This window comes from Varanus komodoensis, unplaced genomic scaffold (assembly GCF_004798865.1).
Source record: "Varanus komodoensis strain SLA01 unplaced genomic scaffold, ASM479886v1 scaffold101, whole genome shotgun sequence".
Classification (NCBI taxonomy): domain Eukaryota; kingdom Metazoa; phylum Chordata; class Lepidosauria; order Squamata; family Varanidae; genus Varanus; species Varanus komodoensis.
The window spans coordinates 52,261-78,051 of NW_025335275.1; the positions used below are offsets into that span (position 1 = coordinate 52,261).

Below are 25,791 nucleotides of genomic sequence, written 5' to 3' on the forward strand. Positions count from 1 at the left end.
CAATATAATCTGAAGTCACTGTTGCATGTACAGGCAAAGGCACCTCCCTAATGAATTACAAGTCATTCTTGATAAACTGTTAAACTAGTTAATTTTATAAAGTCAAACTCCACAAACTCGAGAATTTTCAAAGCACTGTGTGAAGAGATGATGAGTCTTCGATCTACCCTGCTCCTTCATGCAGAAGTAAGGTGGCTCTCTCATGGTTAAGTTCTTAGCCAACTGTGTGAACTTAGACATGATGTCCAGAAACCATGACATTTTTTGAAGACCATCCTTTCCAACTTGCTTCCACGTTACGCAACAGCTTCAGGCTCTTGCATACTTATCAAATTGACTTCAGGCTCTTGCATACTTATCAAATTCTACAAATAAACAATCTAAATTTGTCACTTCAGAATATTTTGATAATAATATTCAAGGTTTCAGACAAGAGTCAATCTATGATTTAAAAATGAAATTTTTGGAACTCATGTATTGAAAAGGCCAACCTGAAGTATTTGAAAGTACACAATTTTCTATCTGAGAACATGCTACAGCTCTCTCAGGAAATTAGCAATAAAATAACTGAACACTTGAAAGGGCTAAAATTATCTTTCAAGAAGTACTTCTCAAAACACAGAGAAGAGAACTGGATTGCAAATCCCTTTGAAGAAGAAGACTTCTGAGCTGCCAGATTATCAATGAAGAAAAAAGAGAAGTTGATTGAACTTTTTACTGATTTGCAGTTTTAAGGCTGAATTCAAAGAAAAATCCCTTATTAACTTTCAGGCAGACATCAGCAGAGAATATACATGCACTGTCTGTTCACCTTATTATTCCATTGCCTTTTAATCCTACTATTGGCCTATCTTTTACAGTTACAACATATAAATTTGAAATAACAGCAACTATATTATTTACAATCATTTTTTCTAATAGGAAGGGTACAATTTATGGAAATGGGATGCCAAGAGGTTCGCAAGTGAAAATAAGTAGGGAACCACTGCCCTATCATATTATGGGTATAATACACACTGCTGCTACATGGAGACAATAGTGGATTGATAACTAGATCTGTGGAGAAAATAATTGATGACCATTTACAAATAATATCTCCTGAAAGGCAATTACTGCACAGGGGATCTTTCACAATGGCAGTGATGATCAAGCTTATTCTGGTTAGTACTGCACAGACAGCGATGGTAAACATCATAGCATTTGGTGTGATCATATTAAAATGGACTGAAATGGGATATCTTCATTCAGACAAACACAAAGTGTTTTACTCTGGAAATGACAAGCACAGAAGAAACTGAATGGCTCTGAATGGCTTTCATTCACAGAGTCACCATGTTACAGACAACCTAAGAGCATGTAATGCCCACCCAGCTGAAGACCAACTATGAGATGAATCAATTCCATAAAGGAAGCCACAGTCTTGAGTCTGCAATTACTGAGCAGAGCTGTTAAGGACTGGGCACTCTGGAGGGTATTCATTCATAGGGTCACCACAAGTTTGAGATGACTTGATAGCACATAACAACAATAAATCATGTATATAACTGCACCTTTAATTATATGTACAAAGTCTGGCATTTAGAGACCTCCTTAGGATTGTATGAAACCAATCAAGGCCTAAAAGCCTATATGTTCATTCCCTGATCTCACACACAGAGGAAACTGCCTTATATTAATTCAGACTTCAGTCTACTTAGTCCAGTACTGTCAGCACTGACTGACAGCCATGGCTCTCCAGGGTTTCATAGCTTTCCAAGACCACTACCTGGAAAGGCCACTGATTGAATGTGGAACCTTCTGTGTGCAAAGCAGGTGCTCTATGACTAAGACATGCACAAAACTCATTACTTTTTCAAAGCAACAATAATCTTTTATGTGCTCAGAACTTCATATTTTGATAAATCAAGAATGAAAGCCAACATCTATCCTCTTAGTGACCACCCTTACTCAAAATGTAGTTCTTTCATGCCATCTTCTTCTTCTATCAAGTTTGCCTTCATCTTTCCCTGAAACAATGTTTATATGGTTGGTTTCATCATCATCAGACTAAAATGAGCAAGTACTTTCAGATTGATCTTGCAAATTCAACTCTACATTCCTTTGACCTTTCTACTATTCACTGTCTACACTGCTGAAATTCACAGAAGTTCCTGCACAGTGAAGAGCAGAGGAATATTCCTCTTCAAATACTCCATGAGCGGCAGCCACCTCCCCCTCTCAAACATGGAGAAAAGGAAATCTCTCAAACGACAGGAAAATACCTCCACGGCCAGAACACACGTTTTGAAAAGATAGCTGTAAAAAGCCTTCAACTTACAAAATCCCGAACGATGGCGGCTCCAAGTGCAAAGTTCGCTCCTGACGGAGAAAACAGAAAGTAAGCATTCACTCCCTCGGTCTGTACATTCAAGGGGTGGCACCCTGCTACCCTCACCTTGTTCGCCAGCGCTGCATCGGTACACGCCTTCGGCTTATGTCCTATGCTAGCATAGGGTAAGTCTCAATCATTTCAGTGAATCTCTTTTAAGTAGGACTTCCACCGAAGGCAAACCTAAGGCCATTTCTTTCAGGGGAGCAAAGGAGGGAGCGGGAGGTGGAGCACCAGCTTGGCAGTTGGAAGGATTCCAGTTCAATCCCCGTCTTCTCCAGGGAGTACTAGAAAAGAGGCCCCTGCTGAATCCTTGGTCAGTCACAGCTGCCAGTCAGCGTCGACAGTACTGGCCTAGCTGGACCAGCGTTCTGACTCGATATAGGGCAGCTTCTGATGTTCCTCCAGATCGCACCGCCTTAAGGTCAGCAGCAGCGTCTTGGACAAGGGGCCTCAGCCGGCTCAATCCAGATCCTTCCCCAGAGAGGCCAAGGAGCCTCCAGAGATGGGCAAGGGCGTCTCAGCAAAACCCCAAACTTGCCTATGGCGCTCCGTTCCGCTTCTCGCCTGGTCTACCGCCAGCTATAGGAAGGGCAGAAATTGGCTGGCTCCGATTGAATTAATATGCCCCGAGCAACGGGACTAAGCATCCACACGAAGGGCAATTCCGAAATGTCCACCCCATCAGTTACCTAGCAACGTCCTCGGTTCACGGTCGAAGCAGCGTAACATCACGCAGCGTGCGCCTGAAGCGGGAAGGGTGACATTGCAAGTCACGCGACGTAACCAAGCCGCTTCCTCAACCCAAGCGTTTTGAACTTACATGGCCCCAATCGCGACTCGTAGCAGAGCTGATACCTCACAGACCTGATGGAATTATAGAGGACCGTCTAGGTAGATGTCTTTTGAGTTCACGTCTGAAGACTTTTTTTTCCCTTATCGTCTCCTGGATGGGGATTGAGAGCTAGAAGATTTTTAATGTACTGCCATAAGAATCAAGCAGGAGCCAATCTTCCATCAAACCGAAGCGGACAGGTTCGGTCTTATTTGGTGAAGGGTGGGGGAGTTGCAAAAGAAGAAGGGGATGGCAGAGGATGAGGTGGCTGGATGGAATCACTGGTGCGGGGGGCGTGGGGTTGGGTGGACTCCGGGGGATAGTGGAGGACAGGAGAGCCTGGCGTGCTGTGGTCCATGGGGTCGCGGACACGACAACAACGGGGGAGTTGCTGTTTTTAAACCTTAAAAGCAGAATCTAACCATGTCTACTCAGATTCGGTGCGTTTAATGCAGACCTACTCCCTGGTACATGTGTGTAGGATAGCAGTCAAATTAAAACCTGTCAGATTAAATTAGACCCCAGTAAGAATGTATCTGAATTCCTAGCTTCACTGTGGTTGACAGGGCAGGGAAATGTCTTGCTGTTCCTTAAGGAGCGTGATTGAAGGTCTACGTCGCTTCACCTGTTTTGCTTCTTGCCCAACGAGGAGACGAGGAATGCTCCAAGACAGTGACTATTGCAGCTGAGAACAAAAATGTAATCTCCCTAAGCTTTGCTCTGTGTCGCAACATAGGTGGTCCTTCTGAACCATGACTTATGATGATCAAAGTACACTAGCTAAATAACTTCTGCTGTAGTTAATGAAAGTCTTGAACTACAAGCCTTCACAGGCTGAGACAAGCACTTTTGCAGATCATGGCAAACATGCTGCACTACAATTTGGACAGGTTTGTCCAGAAGCTCGGACGTTTTCACAACCTGGAGAAACAATTACAACCCTTATAATGCTTTTGGTGTTTTACATGTCCTTCATGTAGCTGTGAAAACAGCAGATATAAATGAATTACACAGCATCATTTTCTGTACTGAAGTGGGTAGTGCAATCACCACATCTGCCACCTTGCTGTGACTCCATTCAAGAATATATTTGCATGCTAATTACCACACACGTTTGGGAAAATTGCCTGTCCCAGTTTCTACATATCCCCAGTTCAGCAGGCTATGGATGGCAGATGACAAGAGGTACTTATCATGCAGCAGGCAACTAGAGAGGCAACCTGGAAGTCAGCCCTGGAACTATTGTCCGGAGGTGGAAGCAGTCCTGTGTGGCACTTGCATGAATGATGTGTATAGCGACACATTCTACTGTGACATCCAAACTGTTGACAATACTCTGCTTCTGCTCTTGAACTACATAAGGAAGATTGAATTATTTTTATTGATGGAAATATTTTCAACTCTCCTTCCTTCTGTGATGAAATATTTTTGAGAAAACATTATATTTCAGTTTTGCTGTTTTCGTGGAATCCTAGAATAATAGAGCTGTAAGGGGTCAGAAGACCATCAGGTCCAACACCTTGCTCAGTGCAGGACTCCAAGTGAAACCATTCCTCTCAGATGTCTGTCCTGTGTCATCTTGAATGCCTCCAGTATGGGAGAGGTCACAACCTCCCCAGGTAATTGGTTCCATTTACCATTGTTGTGCTGCTCTAGCAGTCAGGAAATTTTTCCTGATGTCTAGCCAGAATTTGGCTTTCTGCAACTTGAGTCTGTTATTCCATGTCTTGCACTCTGGGATGATGGAGAACCTGGCCTTCCTTTTTGTGACAGGTACTTACAGAGTGCTATCATATTGCCTCTGAGTCTTCTCTAGGCTCAACATGCCCAGTTCTTTCAATCTTCAATGGACATGCACATGGTAGGCATGTCATGAGCAGAGCCAGCTGGAGCTGGGGGTCAGACTAGATGGCCTGGGAGACCCCTTCTGACTTGCTCTGTTTCTATGTTTCTAATCTCTCCTCATAGGGGTTTGTTTCCAGTCCCTGCTGGTGCTCTCCTCTGAACCCGTTCCAGCCTATCTGCATCCTTCTTAAACTGTGATGTCCAGAACTGGACACCAGATGAGGCCTAACCAGTGCTGAGCAAAGGGGAACTAGTACTACATATGGTTTGAAAGTGATATTTCTATTTAATGCAGCCTAAAATAGCATTTGCTCTTTTTCAGCCAAATCATATTGTTGAAGTTCTTGTATTGAGGTTTAATGTATGTATTTTTGCTTTGTAGTTTTATATAAGCTTAGCCAAACAGATGACAGTGCTACTTCGCCTCACGAACACCTCAGTTCACAACCAAATCGAGTCGCAAAAAAAAAAATTCATTAAAAAATTGACTCAGGTCACAAACTCCACATTGGATGGCGATCGCGCTGGGGGTGGGAGGGAGATGGCCGAGATCGCACCCGTCTTTCCTGCAGGAGCGCGTCTGTGAGTGCACCTGTCTTTCCTGTAGGAGCGCAACTGCGATCTCGGCCATCGCCCCCCCAGCACAATCGCGCCCGTCTCTCCCCCCCCCCAGCACACCCACGTTCATGCCCATCTCTCCCCCGTGTGCCCGTTTTCGCGCCCGTCTCTTCCCCCCCCCCCGCACACCCGCGATTGCACCCGTCTCTCCCCCGCCCCAGCACGCCGGGATGATGACATGTGTAAGGATGACGGGTGCGATCACAGTTGTGCTTGTGGGGTGGGGAGATGGCCACGATTTTTGTTGTTCTTTGTCACTTTGCTTCACTTTGCTTGATAATTATTTCAAGAACTGTTTATGGACAGCTATGAAAGTTCAGAATAGAACGCATTGTATGAGCTCTATAGGAAGAATGGTTCCTGTAGAAGCAGTTAAGATTCCACTGGTAGCAGAGTGAATTTTCCCAATGTCCCAAAGCTGCAATGGTTTCTTGAAGCCATGCCAGAGGCTTAAGGCCCGATCACTGCTCTTTTCTTCTCTTCTGCACTTCAGGGCATGCATTCTGTTTGCACAGCAGGGACTGCTTGGCAGTCATGGTGAGCCCAACAGCTTCCACTCACAGCTGGCAAACAAGTCTCACTCCTCCCTGGGTGCCTGCTGGGACACTGCCTGGAAGACTAAAAAGGAAGGAGATTGCAGAAGGAAGGAGAGTTTCCATGATGAGCCTGATCATCTGTAAGGCTCATCCACACAAAACACTGGCATGCAGAGATGCTTGTTATGATGTGCGAACACAACTACCATTGTTTCTTATCGTGGTTTTAAAGACCAAATTTACCGCAGTGAAATACCACAGCTGGGTTCAGACAACATGACAGGGGGAAAAAAAACCCCACCGTAACTTGTCATGTAGTCTGAACCTAGCAGTGTTGGGGACTTGAGTTGAGAGACTCACTCCCAAGTACAACTTGAGTTGCATTTGCAGCTTGACTTGGACTCAACTTAGGAGTAACAAGTGAGTGATTCGACTTGACTCAAGATTTCTATTGTTTTTACAACAGAGTTGCTTTTTGACACAAGGGAGGCAGTGGGAAGGAGAGACAGGGGGAAGGGGTTACAATACAGGTAGTCCCTGGGTTACATACTTACAAATGCATAGACTTCCATAAACCCTGTATGAATAACTCTAATGAAAAGCCCTGAATTTCTCTAAGGAACTATGTGATGTGTTTGGCGACACATCATCAGTGGCCAGATAGTTCCTTAAAAATATTTGCAGCTGTTAGCTCCATATTATTGGCGTGAAAGTACCCAAGTCAGTGTGTTTCAGGGCATGTGTGGGACCTGAAGGATGAATCAGAACCATGGCAAAACAATTTCTGGCAAGGGCAGAAGCAGAGGTGTCCAGATGACTTCTCCCTACTCTATTATTCTTTGTTTTAAAGCTTGAAAACCTGTTTTTCCCATAACTTCCTAATCCATGAGGTACCATTAAGCCCAACATTAACTAATGATGACAGAGATGGACCTGGTGCTGGAGAGCCAGGGTTTGATTGTACTGCTGGGGGGGGGGAGGGTTTGCACTGGAGTTGCTTTCTTGAAGTTGGCCTGAAGAGTTGTTTGTCAGCCATTTTCTTTCTTTCTTTCTTTCTTTCTTTCTTTCTTTCTTTCTTTCTTTCTTTCTTTCTTGTCATAAATAAGCCTTGTAGCAGCTGAGGGCCTGGTTACAAGAGCAAATGCTAAAGGAGGACTAGATCAGTATTAACACACCCATATAGATGGGGAAATGCTGCTAAATTGACAGCGGGAGGTGGGGGGGAGGAACCGGACCCTGTCTGTTTAGAATTTGGCAGGCTTCATCTCCTCAACAAGCCTGCAAATATTAGCCAACTCTATAAAAAGAAAGAAAGTTCTGATTATTTTTATCTGTTTTGTTTTAGATTAGTTTTTGTTTGGCACTGTGGCATTTTATTATTCTTATGGTTTATTGCAAATTAGCAGAGCAACTCAGAAATAGGAGTTAACAAACAAAAAGAACAAATAACATAAAGTACTTTAAAGTGTTCAAAATGCTTCATATTCATGATCTTCTTATAATCTAGGCAAGAATGATAGTGAGCTAGCTTAACCCTGTAAGACACTAATTTTGCAAAAATATTCACTCACCTGTTCGTTCGCCTGAGAGGACTGATTCCCAATCCAAATCGTCTCAGGGGAGACAATAACATGGACACCAATGGGTCTTGATTCAAGAGACTTTTATATAGAAACCAGCTGCAGTGGGTCGGAGCTCGGGCTCACACCACAAGAAGGAAGCTTCACCCCCGCCCCCCAGTTGTTCAATGACAGTTAGAGACAAAGAGTGTACAGTTCTAAACGGCCAATAAGCAAGCTTGCTTTACCTAATCATAATATGGCCTTGGTGTGCGCCTGATAAAATATTCCGGAGTGTACACATGCTCAGCTTCTACCAGCAATTACTAATTGAATGTGTTTCTCTAGGCTACAGTGTTTTTATACAATATACATCTTTGCTGCAACACTGATTTGAAGGAATGTTCTAAACTGTTTTAAGAACTATTTCTTTTATTTGTTTTTTACAATAGTGTATATCTACATACATACATACATATAGTTTCTCTCTCTCTCGTTACTTTATCATGACCGTATTATCATCATTATTACAATGCTGTATTGTATTTAAGATGTTTGTGTAAATATGGAAGTTTTATATGCATACAAAATGTAAAATATATACATATACTAAGACAAACATTTGGGTTACTCATGTGATCTGATGTACATACAAATTCAGCTTGTCCACAGAATGGAACTTGTCCGTAGCCTGGGGACTACCTGTATATGGGGAAGGCTGCAGCTATTTTTGGTGTATTTTGTTCCTCTGCTTCTCCTGTCTGCTGCCTCTGTTCTGTTCCTCCACATTTCCAGAGAAAATAACAGGGCCAGTCTGGGGCAAATTGTGTCAAGAAAATCATTTTTCTAAATTGCAATCTTGATAAATTCAAATAACAGCACAGCTTTGTTTAAATAAATCGTGGTTGAAATAAAGGCCTCCAATGCATCACTGAGAGAAGTGCAGATGGGAACACCAGGTGTGGGGTTTACAATTCCCCCCCACCTCGCACATACACACACACCACCGTCACCTCCCTTTGTTTTGTTAAAGCTGGCTCTTGAGACTTGACTCAAAAATGTCTTGCAGTGACTTGAAACTTGACTTGGGCTTGAAAACAAGACTTGAGACTTGGAGTAAAGGACTTGAACGCATCACTGGAATCTAGCCACTCAGAATTAAGCCTCTTGGCTTCATTACCTGCATAAGTCATTCTTTAGTATTTCATCTTCCTTATGTGGTGGAACTCAAAGCAGTGTAGAGCAGTGGTTTTCAACCTTTCCACAGCTGGGGACAGGCAAAAACAGGAAAACTGCCTTGGGGACTGCTGAGGTAGAAACAAAAAGCACCATACACATAATATAGTATTCTGTGTATTAACTTCCAAACACAATACCAAAAAAAATTAAAATTCACCAAAACAACTAGAAACCGAGCAATAAAAAATGTCAACAAAAGAACAAAATACTGAAATCAGTGCAGCACGACACCCAGCTGGCTCCCACTGAGCCGTCAATCCCCTCCCTGCCCACCCCCAGTGGCACTAACACATCCACTGCGAACACAATGCCAACCAAGGAAGAGGTGATGGAGTACAGCCAGCCCCCATGCCAGTCCGCAGCAAGCAGGATGTGCCCCACCCCCATGGACCTGCAGGAAATCCATGGACCAGTGCTGCTCTGTGGACCAGTGGCTGAAAAACACTGATGCAGTGGATCCCCAGGGATTTTCCACCCACAGGGAGAAAACGACTCTCGCCTCTTTCTCCATCCCATTCTTAATTTTATAAACAACTATTATGTCACTGCTTTCCCTTATTTAAAAACCCTCAAACATTGTAGCCTTTTCTCATATGGAAGTCATTTCCACCTCAATTATCCTACTGGCTATCAGGAGGGTAGGGATGAACCCTTTCAGACTCTACCCCTCCCAAATCCATGGTCTTCCTCTTGTGCCTGGCCCAGTCCTGCAAAGCAAGCCAAGCCAAAAGGAAGTATGTCAATGCTTGTGGACCCCCAGTTGCACAACTGGCAACCTTTCCTATTAAGGAGTTGCTCCTTCTCATTAGGTGGCCAAAGTATTTGAGAGTTTCATCTTCAGTATCTGGCCTTCAGTCAGGGTTGATTTCCTCTAGGACTGACTGGTTTGCTCTCCTTGCAGTCCAAGGGACTCGCAGGAGTCTTCTCCAGCACCACAATTCAAAGGCCTCAATTCTTCGGCACTCAGCCTTCTTTACGGTCCAGCTTTCACATCCATATATTGTAACTGGGAAAACCATAGCCTCAACTGTACACACGTTTGTTGGCAGGGTGATGTCTCTGCTTTTTCATATGCTGTCTAGATTTCCTCCCATAGCTTTCCTCCCAAGGAGCAAGTGTCTTTCAATTTTGTGGCTGCAGTCCCCATCTGCGGTGATCCTGAAGCCCAGGAAAATAAAATCTGTCACTACCTCCATTTCTTTTCCATCTATTTGCCAGGAAGTGATAGGACTGGATGCCATGATCTTAGTTTTCTTAATGTTGAGTTTCATATCAACTTTTGCGCTCTCCTCCTTCACCTGCATCAAGAGGATCTTCAGTTCCTCTTCACTTTCTGCCATTAGAGTGGTATCATCTGCATATCTGAGGTTGTTGATATTTCTCCCAGCAATCTTAATTCCAAGTCGTGATTCATCTAGTCCTGCCTTTCTCATGATGTGCTCTGCATATAAGTTAAATAGGCAGGGTGACAGTATGCAACCTTGCCAAACTCCTTTCTCAATTTCAAACCAATCAGTGGTTCCATGTCCAGTTCTCACTGTTGCTTCCTGACCTGCATATAGGTTTCTCAAGAGACAAATAAGATGGTCTGGTACTCCCATCTCTTTAAGAACTTGCCACACTTTGTTGTGATCCACACAATCAAAGGCTTTAGCATAGTCAATGAAGCAGAAGTAGATGTTTTTCTGGAACTCCCTAGCTTTCTCCATGACCCAGCATATGTTGGCAATCTGATCTCTAGTTCCTCTCCCTCTTCAAAATCCTGCCTGTACTTCTGGTAGCTCTCGGTCCACATACTGTTGGAGCATGTAGGATTTTGAGCATAACGTTGCTAGCATGTGAAATGAGTGCAATGGTGTGGTAGTTTGAACATTCTTTGGCCTTGCCCTTCTTTGGAATTGGAATGTAAATGACTTTTCCAATCCTGTGGCCACTGTTGAGTTTTCCAAATTTACTGGCATATTGAGTGTAGCACTTTTACTGCATCATCTTTTAGGATTTTGAATAGCTCAGCTGGAATACTGTCACCTCCACTAGCTTTGTTGTTGCTCAGACTTCCTAAGGCCCATTTGACTTCACATTCCAGGTTGTCTGGCTCGAGGTCAGTGACCACCCCATCGTGGTTATCAGGGACGTTAAGCTCTTTCTTGTCTAGTTCTTCTGTGTAATCTTGCCACCTCTTTTTAATCTCTTCTGCCTCTGTTAGGTCCCTCCCATTTTGGTCCTGTATCATGCCCATCTTTGCATGAAATGTTCCCTTCATATCTCCAGTTTTCTTGAAGAGATCTCTGGTCTTCCCTATTCTATTGTTTTCTTCTATTTCTTTGCACTGTTTACTTAAGAAGGCATTCTTATCTCTTCTAGCTATTCTCTGAAATTCTGCATTCAATTGGGTGTATTCTCCCAATTTCTCCCTTGCCTTTCGCTTCCCTTCTTTTCTCAGCTATTTGTAAAGCTTCCTCAGACAGCCATTTTGCTTTCTTGCATTTCTTTTTTTTCAGATGGTTTTAGTTGCTACCTCTTGTACAATGTTGCAAACCTCCGTCCATAGTTCTTCAGGCACTCTGTCCAAAAATAAAAATGGCGTTTTCTACAGTAATTCCCTTCTATTTTTGGAACAATGCTTCTTGAAGTAGAATTCCATCTAGTGGATAAAGTGCATTACCACCTCTTTGCATAATTTTGGCTTTCCTCTTCCTCCTTTCTTGATCCGATCAGTGGTTAAAACATGGTTGATAGTCGACAGGGTGAAGTTAATAATTTAGACTTGTTAGAAATGAAAACAGCGATAATTTTGACAATACAGTTATTAAATGATACCTTGAAGAAGGAGCTCTTGGAGGAGTTAGGAGAACTTAGAACAGACTTGAAAGAGTTTTAAAAAGAGTTGGGAGTTCTGGAAAGCCAGATTAATACAAATTCTACGAGGATCTGTCAGCAGGAGACTATGTCCAAGGAACTTCAGAAACGCGTAATTCAATTACAGAATTCTCAAAGAAGAGCCAACATTTGAATTAAGAATTTGCTGGAAGCACCTGGAGAGACACAACTTATACAAAAGATTCAAAGCTGGATAAGTTACAACTGACAAACTGTTGACACAAGTCGGTGATTTAGAGTCAGAGGCATCAGAGAGGGAGGATCCCAGGTCACCGGAGCAACTGCCAATAGGAGAAGAAAATACTACAGGGACTGGATAAAACAGGAGAGCCCTAAACTACCAAGAAATAGAATGTGGAAGAAATAATGATGAACTGATGGGAAGATGGTCTTTTGGGTTGTTTGGGTAAAACAAACATAGAATGGTTAATTAGAAATGATGGTTGGCCCCCAATTGTAGGATTTAGGTGGACCTATATGGACCAGGAGGAGAATATTACATTATTTTCATTTTGGACTTAAGTGTTGTAAAGGGTAAAAATATTCATTGTTATACATTTAAAGCTAAATAGGATTCCTTATGTGCAAAGGAATTTAGATGTATCAAAACTAAATTGAGGTTTAATATATGAGGCAAGGTAGATGGAAAAGGTCTGGGTAATAAAGTAATGGGTAATAAACTAATGGGCAGTAAGAAAAAACAGGAGAGCCCTAAACTGCCAAGAAAAAGGATGTGGAAGAAATAATGATGAACTGATGGGAAGATGGTCCTTTGGGTTGTTTGGGGAAAACAAACAGAATGGTTAATTAGAAATGATGGTTGGCCCCCAGTGGTAGGATGTAGGTGGAGCTTGTATGGACCAGGAGGAGGAGATTGTATATTTTTGCTTCAGACTTAAGTGCATTGTCACACATTCAGGGTTTAAGTTAAGTAGGATCCCTTATGTGCAATGGAATTTAGATGCATTAGAACTAAGTTGAGGTTTCATATATGAGGCAAGGTAGATGGGAAAGTGTGGGTAATATAGTAATGGGCAGTAAGAAATATTTAAAATAGTGAGATCCCATAGCATAAGGATAAGATGTAGTAAGTTTTATTACATAAGTTTGTCTTTAGGGACTATATTTAGAATTAAGTGCTAATCCCAATAGAGTAGGAGATGGTTAATAAAGGGGCTATATATAAATTTATAACAAAGTTCATAAATTAGGTCATTATACAAGACACAGAAGAGGTGAGTGGCCTATCTTTTCTCCTTTGGAGGGACTTAAGCTCTTTCTCCCCTCCGCCTTGTGCCTAAGGGCAGAAAGGCTGCAGGGGAATCTCATTAATTCAAGGGGGGAAGAAAATCTGTCTATGTATCAGGGTTGAGGGGAAGTTGTGGGTTTATTGTTTGATTTATGTTTTCTATGTTGTATGTATTGGTAATGTTAAATGTGGGTCACAATACTTGGGATTGAAGCTACAGAGTTGGGAATATCAAAATCGACATGATTGCTCCTAAGCGTCCTCTCCCACCTAGCAGAGCCCACTCAGCACCGTGGTATATGCCTGAGTTGCAGGTGATGAAGCAGCCTGGGATACGATTAGAGTGCAGGTGGAGAAAATCTCGGGACGAATCTGGCTGATCACACTTGCGTGTTCATTGTCGAGCCTATACTGTGGCAGTGAGGGTGGCGAAGAGGCAGTTCTCTGCCTCCATTGCTTCCTCACAGTGCTGTCCAGCAGAGCTTTTCTGAGTAGTGTGAGGTCTAATACATCCTGGCCAAGAAAAAGAAGTGGTCACACCTCCCCCAGCCCGCTGTGACGACTTTGCCCAGCACTTTAAGGAAAAAATCACTCAGATTCGCCACGATCTGGACTCCACAGTTGATATGGTTCCAGTACGGGAGGTGTCCAGAGCGCCATCTAGTCCATCATTATTGGATGAGTTTCAGTTATTGCGGCCTGATGAGGTGGACAATGTGCTTGGAATGGTATGTCCTACCATCTGTCTTCTTGATCCTTGTCCCTCTTGGCTACTTAAAGAAGCCAGTCACAGGATTGGTTCCTGGGTCCGGGAGGTTATCAACGCCTCACTGAGGGAGGGCCGGGTCCCTGCCCCTTGAAGGAGGCAGTGATCCGGCCTATCCTGTAGAAGGCATCTCCGGACCCAGAGGTGGCTGCCAGTTTTAGACCAGTGGCCAGCATTCTGTTTTGGGGCAAGGTGTTAATGCAGGTGGTGGTGGGACAACTACAAGCACTCTTGGATGAAATGGATTATCTAGACCCATTTCAGTCCAGCTTCAGATCTGGTTATGGAACTGAATCCACCTTAGTCATTCTGTACGATGACCTGTGCAGGGAGAGGGACAAGGGGAGTGCGTCCCTGTTGGTTCTCCTAGACCTCTCAGTGGCTTTTGATACCATTGACCATGGTGTCCTTCTGAATAGGCTGGCCGGGTTGGGAGTAGGAGGCTCTGCTTGGCGGTGATTCCACTCCTACCTAGCCAGCTGATTCCAGAAGGTGGTGCTGGGGGACTATAGCTCTGTGCTATGGCAACTCTGCCATGAGGTCCCGCAGGGCTCTATTTTGTCCCCCATGCTTTTCAACATCTACATGAAACTGCTGGGAGAGGTCATCAGGTGGTTTGGGCTGTGGAGACACCAGTATGCTGATGATACCCAGCTCTACCTTTCATTTACATCTACTCCAGATGAGGTGGTGGCTGTACTGAACCAATGCCTGGGCGAGGTAATGGGCTGGATGAGGGCCAATAAACTGAGCCTCAATCCAGGTAAGACAGAAGTCCTGTTGGTGGGTGGATTGAGGTTTCTGGTAAGTGATTTTGACCTTGCCCTGGACGGGGTAGCACTCCCTCTAAAGGACAGGGTCCGCAGCTTGGGAGTACTCCTTGACCCGGAGTTGTCACTGAAAATCCAGGTGGTGGCGGTGGCAAGGAGAGCTTTCTTACTGCTTTGGCAGCTGCGTCCTTACATGGACAAGCACTGCCTAGCAACAGTGGTACAAGCTCTGGTAACCTCCTGGTTGGATTACTGTAACATGCTCTACATGGGGCTGCCCTTTAAAATGGTCTAGATACTTGAGCTGGTACAAAATAGAGCTGCCAGGCTGCTGACGGGGACCAATCGTTATTCTCATATAATGCCGGTCCTCTACCAGCTCCACTGGCTTCCAGTTGAAGTCTGGGCCCAATTCAAGGTGCTGGTTTTGACCTATAAAGCCCTAAACAGCTTGGGACCAGGATACCTGAAGGAACATCTTCTTCCTTATATGCCCTCATGCCTGCAGGAGATCTGCAGGAGAGGCCCTGCTCTGGGAACCCTCCTTGAAGGAGGTAAAAAGGAAATCTCAGAGTAGGGCCTTCTCTGTGGTGGCACCCAGATTGTGGAATGCACTCCCCAGAGAGGTTCACCTGGCTCCGAGTTTATACTCTTTTCAGCACCAGGTCAAAACCTTTTTATTTAACCATCATTTTAAAAATTAGTATTTTAATGCAGCAGTCACGATTTATTGGTTATATGTTATTTATGGTTTAGATTGTTTTTAATGTATTTGATTTTATTGATTGTGATCCATCCCGGGATGCCATGCATAAGGGACAGCATATAAAAGTTTTTAAATAAATAAGTAAATAATAAAATGGTTAAACAGATTAATATACTAACATGGAACGTGGAAGGCCTAGGGACAAATGTAAAAGGTGTAAAATACAGAATGTACTGAATAAGGGTATGAATCATGTGGTATTTTTACAGGAAACTTATCAGAAAAGGGACAGGTTAAATGAAATTAAAGGGAATTGGATAGGTGTTTATGAAAAATGTTTTGGAACTTCTAAATCCAGAGGCCTAGGTATTATATTGTGATTTATATCCTGCCTTTTTCCTACAAAGGGCTCAAGGCAGCTTACATATCTCTCCTCCTCCATCTTATCCCCACAACAACAACCCTGTGAGGTAGGTTGGGCTGAGAGTCTGTGACTGGCCCAAAGTCACCCCGTTGGCTCCATGGCTGAGCGGGGACTAGAACCCAGATCCTCTGAGTCCCAGCCCCATGCTCTTAACCACTACACCACACTGGCTCTCTAAGAGCTGTGAATTAAAGTTGAGAAGGTAGTTAAAGATCAAGAAGGAAGATATAGTTCAGGGGCAAATGAAAGGAGAGAATTGTACTTTAGGAAATATCTTTGCTCCAAATGTTAACCAAGAATTTATGCAGAAGGTTTTAGTGATACTGGAGGAAACCAGGAAAGGATTTGTGATTTTGAGAGGGGATTGTAATATGGTAATGGATAAAGTGAATGATAAATCCTCTTGGAAACAAAACGAAGAACAAAATAGGTACGCTAAACTATATAAGATGATAAATAGGACAGATTTGAAAGATGCCTAGAGAGAGCTAAAGGGGAATGAAAGAAGGTACTCTTTTTATTCAGAAGCTCATAAATCCTATTCAAGAATAGAGTACTTATTTATAACTAATGATGTAATAACTAAAGTTAAGAATGTAGAAATGGGGGTAATTCAGAAGGTATACATATGGGAAAGGTGCAGAGAAACTTAATATATGTGAAAAAAAACATTTTTTTGAGTATGGAAATAGAAATTCCAAATTATTAGCACAAGCCTCACAGATAAAGAAAAGGAAGGGTAATATTGGAGGGATAGAGAATGGAGGAGGAATAAGATGTACTGTTGATGTCCCTGCTAGCCAGGTGACTTACAGACCCACCAATGTCTGTAAGTGCCAATGAGGTTCAGTCAGGCGGAGATTCGTTCAGTTTTCTTTATTCAGCTGAGCAAAGCAACCGGGTGTCCGCTCCCTACACGCAGGCAGGAAGCGACACACACACACATTCCTGCTTTTCCTCTCTTTTTCCACTTAATCTCGCCCCCAGCGTTCCCTCACCCAGTCCCCTCTCGGGTCCGCCTGACCCTTCGCCCAATCCCCTTGCGGGCTCTGCATGTCCACTGCATGCCTGGCCTGTGCAGGTGCTTATCTACGTCCAATCCCCTCACAGGGGGAGCGTAATCCCTGCGTGCTAATCCTTGCTTGGGGGGGTCTCACTCACTGCCTCTTTATCAACATTCTTTTGCCTTCCCTTTTTCCTCTCCAAAGCAAGCAGTTTTACAAAAAGCAAATGGCGTTTGTTACGCTAACCAAGCTCCTTCAGTACTAAGATGAAGGAGAAATTAAAAGCATTTCAAGAATTTTTAAAATATATATATATACAGCCACAGGGGTGGATACAAATAAGGTTATAGAATATGTGAAAAATAACTTGGAAAAGAGCTTGATATACAAGACAAAGAAGAAATGGAAAGGGAAATTACTGATGATGAAATTGAAACAGTAATAAATAAATTGAAAATTGGTAAAATCCTGGGGTAGATGGGCTAGGCCCTGAATTTTATAATTTTTCGCAAATTAATGATACCCACATTGAAAAATTTGATGAATAAAATTTTAGAAGGTGAGGAGATCCCCCCATCATGGAAGGAATCTCTGACTGTTTTAGTATTGAAGCCTGGAAAAGATGCAGTAAATATGGATACTTATAGACCAATCTTCCTGATAAAACAAGACACAATTTTTTTTCTACAATCCTATCTAATAGATTGTACACATTTATTGGAAAATATATGAATATATATGTGCCGGGATTTTAGCATTAGATATCTTTAAGGCATTTGATTCAGTGGAATGGGATAAGATAATATGAGATTTGGAGTTAAGTTTAAACATTGTGTAAATCAATTATATAAAGATAACACCACAAGAGTCCTGCTAAATGATGGAATCACAGATATAATTTCTCTAGGCTGGAGAACATGTCAAGGATGCCTCTTGTCTCCCATTTTATTTGTGACAGTTATGGAATTATTAGCTATTGTGATTAGGAAAAATGCGGAACTAAAAGGGATTTAAAGAGGAAGTTAAGGTAAATTTAGTTGCTGATGATACCCAATTGACGTTAGAAGTTATAGATTGACTTAAGCTGCATTTACAAGAATTTGAGGACATAACTGAACTAAACGTAAATTGGGACAAATCTAAGATTATGTTAATTAATTATAGCAAAGAAGATAAGGCCAAGCTGAAAGATTTATTTGAAGGAAAAAGGAAGGATACAATAAAATATTTGGGAATTTATATTACATGGGATATACACAAAATGGTGAAACTGAATATGGAATGTCTTAAAAAACAAATAGAGGAATATATTAAGGAATTTGATAAGGTCAAACTATCTTGGTTTGGTAGAATTGCGGTATGCAAAATGAAGATTATTCCCAAAATTAATTTTCTTTTTCAGATGCTACCCATTAAGATTGCAGATTCTGATTTGAAAAGTTGGCAGAGTATGATTAATTCCTTTTGTAATGGTGGGGGGAAGCTAGAATTAATTAAAATTTAATTAGCACTATGTTGTTATGTATAGTTTTAATGATGTTACACATATTTTAACCTATGTTGTTATGTATAATTTTAGTCTATGCATTATCTAATTTATGTTATTTGTATAATTTTGTTATGTATTTTTGTAAATAAAAAATAAAATATTTTAAAAAAGAGAAAAAACAAGTTCCAGAGTGTGGCCTTTCTCATGTGTTGGGCCAATGACATGCTGAGACAGCCCCATGGTTATCATGGTGGTCATGAGGTTCTCAGCTGCTCCAGATAAGGAGGCCTCAGCATGGAAATTGAAGTCCCCAAGGACCTCAAAACCAGATCCGAGACCAACTCCATCAGCTGAGGCAGGGAGACTGATAAAGAATCCCCAATCTGTCTCGGAAGCCCAACACACAGTGCAAACATTCTAGACCATGGGTCCTCAAACTACGACCAGGGGGCCGGATCGTCCACCTCAGAGGTTTTCAGTGTGCTGTGCGCACATGCGCACCCCACGAGCCTGCTGCCCCCCGCCTCGCCCCCCGCACGGGGAGGTGGTGGCTTGCTTGCAAGGAGATTGTTTTGGATTTGCTGGGAGAAAACGATCTCCAAGCGAGCAAGCTGCTGCATCACGCGCCCACCACTGCATCACGGCGCGTGCCCACCCCTGCCTTGCCTTGCCTCCCCTCGCCACACGTGCCAGCATGCCCGCGCCTCACTGCGCCCATGCACCGGCCCACGGGCACTGCTGGCACCACCTTTCCAGCCCACGCCCAGCACCGGCACCTTTCAACTGGCCCCCTGCTGAAAAAGTTTGAGGACCCCTGCTCTAGACCAGTGATGGCAAACCTTTTCGAGACCGAGTGCCCAAACTGCAACCCAAAACCCACTTATTTATCGGAAAGTGCTAACACTACAATAAAACCTGAGGTTTTAGTTTAGAAAAAACACCTCACAGCCAGTTCAAGCAAATATATATATATATATATCCTTGGCAGCACACTGACCGGCCATGCAAAAGCTTGGACGAGTTGTGGCTACTGAATCGCGGCTCGTGAAGTCATCGCCTGGCACTGCTACTCCTTTCTGAGCATGCGCATGGCCCCTATGTGTGCTGGTATCCAATGCTCAGCTGCTGGGGTGATGCTGGAGCAGCTTGGCTCGCATGCCGACAGAGAGGGCTCTGCGTGCCCACTGTGGCACATGTGCCATAGGTTCGCCACCACTTCTCTAGACCTTCACCTGAGGGGACAGGAAGCCTGGGAAAAGAGATCAAATCTTTAAAAATTATTGCCAACCCCCCTCCCTGGCCCTCTAAGTGATACCAAATACCCCAGGGGCATAACTGAGAAAGAGAGACTCCACCCTCCTTTCTCACCCAGGTTCCTGTAATGCACACCAGGTCGGCACTCCTCAAAACACTTGGTGGGCACCAGGTTGGGGAACCACTGGTTTAATGAGTTGGGCCAGTGCCATGTTTCCCACAACCTTTTTTTTTTTTTTTAACATGGAGAATGTCTAAAATCAATTCCAGAATTGGTGCATGCACACTTGGTTGCAGCTTTCAATTCTTCCTGTTCATTTGTGTCTTTAAACAAATATCCAAAGTGCTTGTGCAAGCAAATCCTTCCCAACTCTTGGAATGATTTCTATAAATTAAAGAGATGGGGAAAATGTGAACAAACTGAAAGCAAGCACAACCTGTGCATGGGATAGAACAATAGCTTGTCAGTGCAGTAGTGAGGCTCACAGCAACTCAGAAAAGCACTGTGTAACTGCATTGCAGAGTACCCAGTCCGTGCAGTGTGGGGCATACAAATGACTATTTTTCTGTATAGTGAAGGTGTGAGAAACAGCTCTCTTTCCCAAGTAAACCATGTATCACACTTTTGATGAAGCCTCTGATGTGGTGACAAACCAAAATTATATAGCAATCATTCTGTTAAAATCAAAACAAAAAGTGTTGAAAATTCACCTCCCAGCTGTGACCACATTTTGAGTACATGTCATGGTTGTTCCCCACATGCTTCCCTCCATCACCACAGCTGCTCCAGGATTAGATCACAAGCTCATGGGGAGCAAGGGCCAATCTACTTTCCTGTGTAACTCTGCACTGATAGTGCGGTATAAACAAGAGTCTACTAGTGTGGACAACCCTAGAGAACATGAAGGGGAGACAAGTGCTTTTATGTAAGGGGGCAGTTAGGGGTAGGAGAAAACAGTCAGAAGGGTTGAGCCTCCTCCTAATGATGCTTTTCTAAAGAGGGAGCAAGAATTGTGGGGCAGGGGGATGCATTTTTACTTCACCAGAGATCTAGCTGGAGCAGGCTAAACTGCTGTTTTGGGCTATCAGCATCCTAATTCCAGCAGACCCTTCTGATATGTTACACACTCTCTCTCATTCAAATCACCTCATAATACAAGGTTGGGGTTCCAGACTCATAGTTTTAATACCTTGTTTTCCTGTATTCTATGTGCCACTTTGGCAAATGGAAGTGGAACATGAAGGGAAATTTCCTACATAGTTCAGAGAAGTAGAGAATACAGCTGCCACATCAAAAACAAGACAACTTAAAACCACAGTCACTGAGGGGTTATAAAATCCAACATGTCAACTATTTATTAAACAGCAAGTTTATTAATATACAGATGTAAAAACTGAAACAGTTGTGGCCCCATATATATTTGATTTAACAACATTATTGTGTAAAACCATATACAAGGGTTAGTGAATGTCTGACCCTCCAGATCTTGCAACAGTCCAAATCCCAACATCCCCTGCCAGTGTGGACAATGGGTTTGGGATGATAGGAGCTCATTTTGGGCCATGTATTCCCCATCCCTTACCTAGTGAGACATCTTGAAATTGGACTTGCAGACAACCATTTTATGATGACGGGATCCATTCTGGTCTAGTCAGCCCTCTTTATCTCTCTAGCACAGCCTTTTTCAACCTGATGCTTTCCACATGTTGTTAGACTTTAGCTCCCATCACCTTCATCCAGCATGGCCAATGGTCAGGCATACTGAGAGTAATAGTCCGAAAACATCTGGAGAGCACCTGTTGGAAGAAGACTGCTACAATGGATTAGAACCACTTTTTCAACACTTTTTAATAGCTTTGTGATGAAGAACTCTGTCTGAATAGAGAAAGGGTGATTGCGTTTGGCATGGGGGATATGTGAGTAAACCAGCTATAGTAAGGAGGGCTGCAGAAGCCAGGATGGAAATTAAGCTTGCTTAACGGGAAGCTGCAGGTGGCGCAGTGGTTTAAGCCGCTGTGCTGCTGGGGTGGTAGATTGAAAGGTCGCCAGTTCAGATCTGCACAACGGAGTGAGCTCCTGTTGCTCCGTCCCAGCTCCTGCCAACCTTGCAGTTTGAAAGCATGCAAATGCAAGTAGATAGAAAGGTACCACTTCAGTGGGCAGGTAACAGCATTCCATGCACTTCGGTGTTTAGTCATGCCGGCCACACGACCACGGAGACTGTCTGCGGACAAACGCTGGCGCCTCGGCTAGGAAACTGAGATGAGCACCGCCCCCTAGAGTCAGGCATGACTGGACTTAATGTCAAGGGGAAACCTTTACCTTTACCTTTAACGGGAAGCTCATGAGCCTCCCCAGCAAAGCACATGCCTGATCCTATTGCCATCTTTTTCTTTAGCAAGCTACTGTCATCAATGACCGCGGAGCAGCCTCTATGTTTATGGCCCCCCAGTTCTGCACTACTGATGGCGGAAGCAACAAGAACTGGAGCAGCAGACCTTCCAATTAGGGAGTGAACTACTTAAGACTGCAGAATGGGAGAATACTATCTTTCTGGGGTAGCTGGCCTAGCTATCATGCTAGGTGATGCCTATGTCTTTGTCTAGCAACACAGGCAGATTCTGTGTGGTTACTGAGGTAATTTTCAAGTACCCACACTCCCCAAGGTTCTTGTCCCTTCCTCAGTTTCTCTGCTTGCCTCTCTGCCTGCCATCCCTCACTTCAAGATCTGTCACAGTGTTTCCCTTGGGGTTCTAGCTCCAGTTTTGGGGAGACGTGTGTTTCTGGCACACTACTTTTCAGGTTTCCAGAGCCCTGAGTAGTGCTCACAATGGAATTCAGTGGGCAGCTTTTAGCACCAACACCTTGATGGCTGCAGGGTTGCCATTCCCAACTGACAAGCTCATGTTGTGCCCCTCCTGCTGGTGTGAGGAACGCTCAGACTTGCTGGTGCTGCCATCCAGTGTGGGGTAACCAAAGTGCTTGACCCGGCTCTCCTCTGCACCTGGTGCGACCACCAGGAGGCAGCAGAGCAACTTGAAGATAGCCCTTCTCATGTCTTTACTGGTCAGGGTATAGATGATGGGATTAAGAAGAGAGTTAATCATAGCCAAGGCCAGGAAATAGTCTGCCTTGTATAGCACACTGCAGGCCTGGACCTGGCATGCAACATCTAGCAAGAGGAGCAGGAAGAGGGGTAGCCAGCAGGCTATGAAAGTGCCCACCACAATGGTCACTGTCTTCAGCAGAGCCATATATTTCTGGGATTTCTTGAGCATGCCTTTGCGGAGGGTGCCCAAATGCTGACCGTTGAACTTGACCATGCGATAGATGCGGGCATAGAGCACCACAATGGAGAGCAGGATAGCCAGAAAAACTGTGATGCAGAAAAGGAGATAATGCTTGGAATAGAGCGGCAACACTGTGGAACACTTAGGAAGGTTCTCCATACAGTTCCAACCCAGAACTGGAAGCACCCCGAGCAAGATGGAGGCCAGCCAGCTCGCACCTATTAGCAAGAACATTCGCCCTTTCTTGTCTCCATGGTAGAGCCTCATGCGGATCATAGTTATGTGCCGCTCAATGGCAATTGCAAGCAGGCTGAGCACAGACGCAGCAAGTGTGACAAACACCCCACCTTCTCGCAGGAACCACTGGACAGGGGTAAGCTTGAGGGTGTTGGGCCCAGACATGATGATATTGGCGATATAGGCCACTCCAGCCAGCAAGTCTGACAGTGTCAGATTCCCAATCAGGTAGTACATAGGTAAGTGGAACTTCTTGTTCCTCCAGATGGCCAGCAGGACCACTAGATTTTCCATCACAATGAAGGCACACACAACCAGGAAGGCAATGGCATCGGCCTTGAGGCTGCCCTTGTACTTGCTGGCATGGAGCTTGCCTGTATAGTTGTAGTGCAACAAAATGATATCATTGTTGTGGTACTCCCGGTAGAAGTGGACCAGATAACGTGGAGACTCCATGCTGATGGGCCCTACCCCATGTGTACTTCTCTTCCCTTAGTCTCACAGGGTTTACACGCCACACAGAGTTCTTCCCATCATGAGCCTTTCTTATGCATGTCTCAGGTTCTGTCCAGGGGACGATGATGAAGTTTTACAAAGCAGGTTCCTTTCCCCCGGCAGCAGTTATGCTGCCCTCAGATGCAATTCTGAAGGAGCCACCAGGAATACCAGTGGACTCCTTCCATTTCTATCAATCAAGATGAACCTAAAAAATCAACAAGAAAACCATGTAAATTGATGCTTGCAAAACAGAAGGCCAATCCAATTTTCCCGGTGAAGTCCAGTGTATTAAGAAGGTGCTATCAGAACAGAACCTGAGAAGCAGAACATTCTTTAATCAAAGCTAGCCTACTGGTCCATCTAGCTTCTTCCTGACAGCAGCTCTCCAGGGTTTGCAAACCGGGACTGAAGCCAAGATCTTTTATAATCATAGCATGCATTATGGTGCTTTCTCAAAGACCTTTACCAGATACAGAAAAGCAAAACAAGAAGTTGGCCAGGCAACAAAGCACCTTTATTATAGGTCCCTGTTCCTGGCCTAGTAAAGCAGGTGCCTTCCCTTGAACATAAGCGAGGCGTGCCACACCCCTCACGCAAGGTCAAGACAACCAGTTCTACTATGTGGAGGTGATACTGGCATTTCCTTTATTGGCTGCATATTTACTTGCAGTAAGGAAAGGATGTAACAAATGCCTTGCTGGCTTAGATTCAAGATGTGTCTACACAACTTCCGGTCAGGAGATGTTGAGAACAGAGCTCCCCTAATGTGCTGCACTACAATTTCCATCACCTCTGCAGCATGCCCATTGGTGCTGCATGTTGCAGTCTAACACGTCTGAATGGTGCCAGGTAGGGGAAGGCTGCCTGTTCTGAATGTATTTCAAGTGATTTATGGACGACTGAGATTTCTCATAGAATCAGAGAATAGCATTTTGATTGATTGATTGATTGATTGATTGATTGATATCCCACCCCTTAGCCAAAAATAGGTAGTAAAGTCGGAAGGGGACACAGCGCATCAGGTCCAACCCCCTGCTCAGTGCAGGGCTCCAAGTTAATCCATCCCTTCGCAATGGCTCTCCAGTTGCATTTTGAATGCCTCCAGTATGGGAGAGCCCACAATTTCACAACCTCCCAAGGTAATTGGTTCCATTGTTGTATTGCTCGTGTGAAGTGAAAGGGAACAAATAATTTGCACTCTTTAAGTACACAAACAAGATGTGACCAAGGGATGGAGGGTGGGGCTATGCTTATGAGCAGCATGTCCTCTAGGTTCACAGCCAGCTCTATAAAATTACTGCGAGCCTATCTTCTGCAGCTCCATCATATGATAATTTTGCTTCTAATTCCAAGCTCTTCACTTACTTTCCAGTATATTTGATTCTATGTCTTTCACATATCAATCTCTAATTTAACCTACTGTGACTTACTAGTTTATGTATCAGGATTAGGTTTTCCATGGATTGCCCAGTGATTTTCAAGTTGCACCAGAGCACTAGTGCTAGACAATCAAGATGGGAGTGGAGAACTCTAGCAGGATTTCCACCTGTCTGGTAGTCAGAGGAAGACTAGAGATACGTAGCTAAGCTGCAGTCTGATGGTATGAAGAGAATAGAAGGCCCAAGGATGTATGTTTGCAACACAACAGGCTTTCAGGATTATCAGACAAGTTTTCTGGCACTCAAAAATTCTTACTAGCCCACCTGCTCACTCATAATAAAGACAGTCATTTGTAGCACATCAGTGGCTTTAAACAAGAGTAAGGAAACAATATGCATGCATGGGCAACTTCTAGGTTCAATTTCTGCAATGCGCTCTACATGGGGCTATCCTTGTGCCCACTATGGAAACTGCAACTAGTAAAAAATATGGCAGCCAGGGTGATTTCTATGCATCATGGCGAGACTATTTATTTCCTATTTTAAAGTCTTTGCACTGACATTTCTGGATATAGTACAAGATGTTCTGTGGGGAATCATTAGGATGGCAGCCAGTGAAAAGTGGAGTCCCCCAGGGCTCAGTTCTGGGACTGATTCTGTTCAACCTTTTGATCAGTGACCCAGAGGAAGGGATAACCAGACTGCTGACTACATTTGCAGACTTCACCAAAGTGGAGGCAGTGGACACAACTGAGGAGCAGGTAATCCAGATCCAGAAGGATCTGGACAGGCTGTGGAAGTGGGTGGGGGACAACAGGATGGCATTCAATGCGGATAAGTGCAA

At 43.9% G+C, this 25,791-nt stretch overlaps 2 protein-coding genes across 9 annotated transcripts in view; both read right to left on the reverse strand.

Moving 5' to 3' along the window:
- The window catches only part of ILVBL (ilvB acetolactate synthase like), a 51,265-nt gene extending 43,446 nt beyond the window's left edge, over positions 1 to 7,819 (reverse strand). Inside the window, exons 1-2 of one of the 8 annotated variants that reach the window (XM_044419267.1) lie at positions 3,061 to 3,198; positions 2,318 to 2,358 (exon numbers count right to left, since the gene is read on the reverse strand). In XM_044419267.1, the coding sequence (XP_044275202.1) occupies positions 2,318 to 2,358; positions 3,061 to 3,100 (81 nt within the window). In that variant the 5' untranslated portion in view covers positions 3,101 to 3,198. The other 7 variants (XM_044419260.1, XM_044419261.1, XM_044419262.1 and 4 more) reach the window with 7 other exon arrangements.
- A 14,561-nt stretch (positions 7,820 to 22,380) lies between these two features.
- Positions 22,381 to 23,535, reverse strand: S1PR5 (sphingosine-1-phosphate receptor 5). Its single transcript, XM_044419336.1, has one exon. The coding sequence runs from the start codon at positions 23,524 to 23,526 to the stop codon at positions 22,381 to 22,383; it is 1,146 nt and encodes a 381-aa protein (XP_044275271.1). The 5' UTR covers positions 23,527 to 23,535.
- Positions 23,536 to 25,791: the final 2,256 nt, after the last annotated feature.

Excerpts from the sequence above, each read along its gene's own strand:
- S1PR5 (XM_044419336.1), bottom strand. The coding sequence starts at position 23,526 with ATGGAGTCTCCACGTTATCTGGTCCACTTCTACCGGGAGTACCACAAC.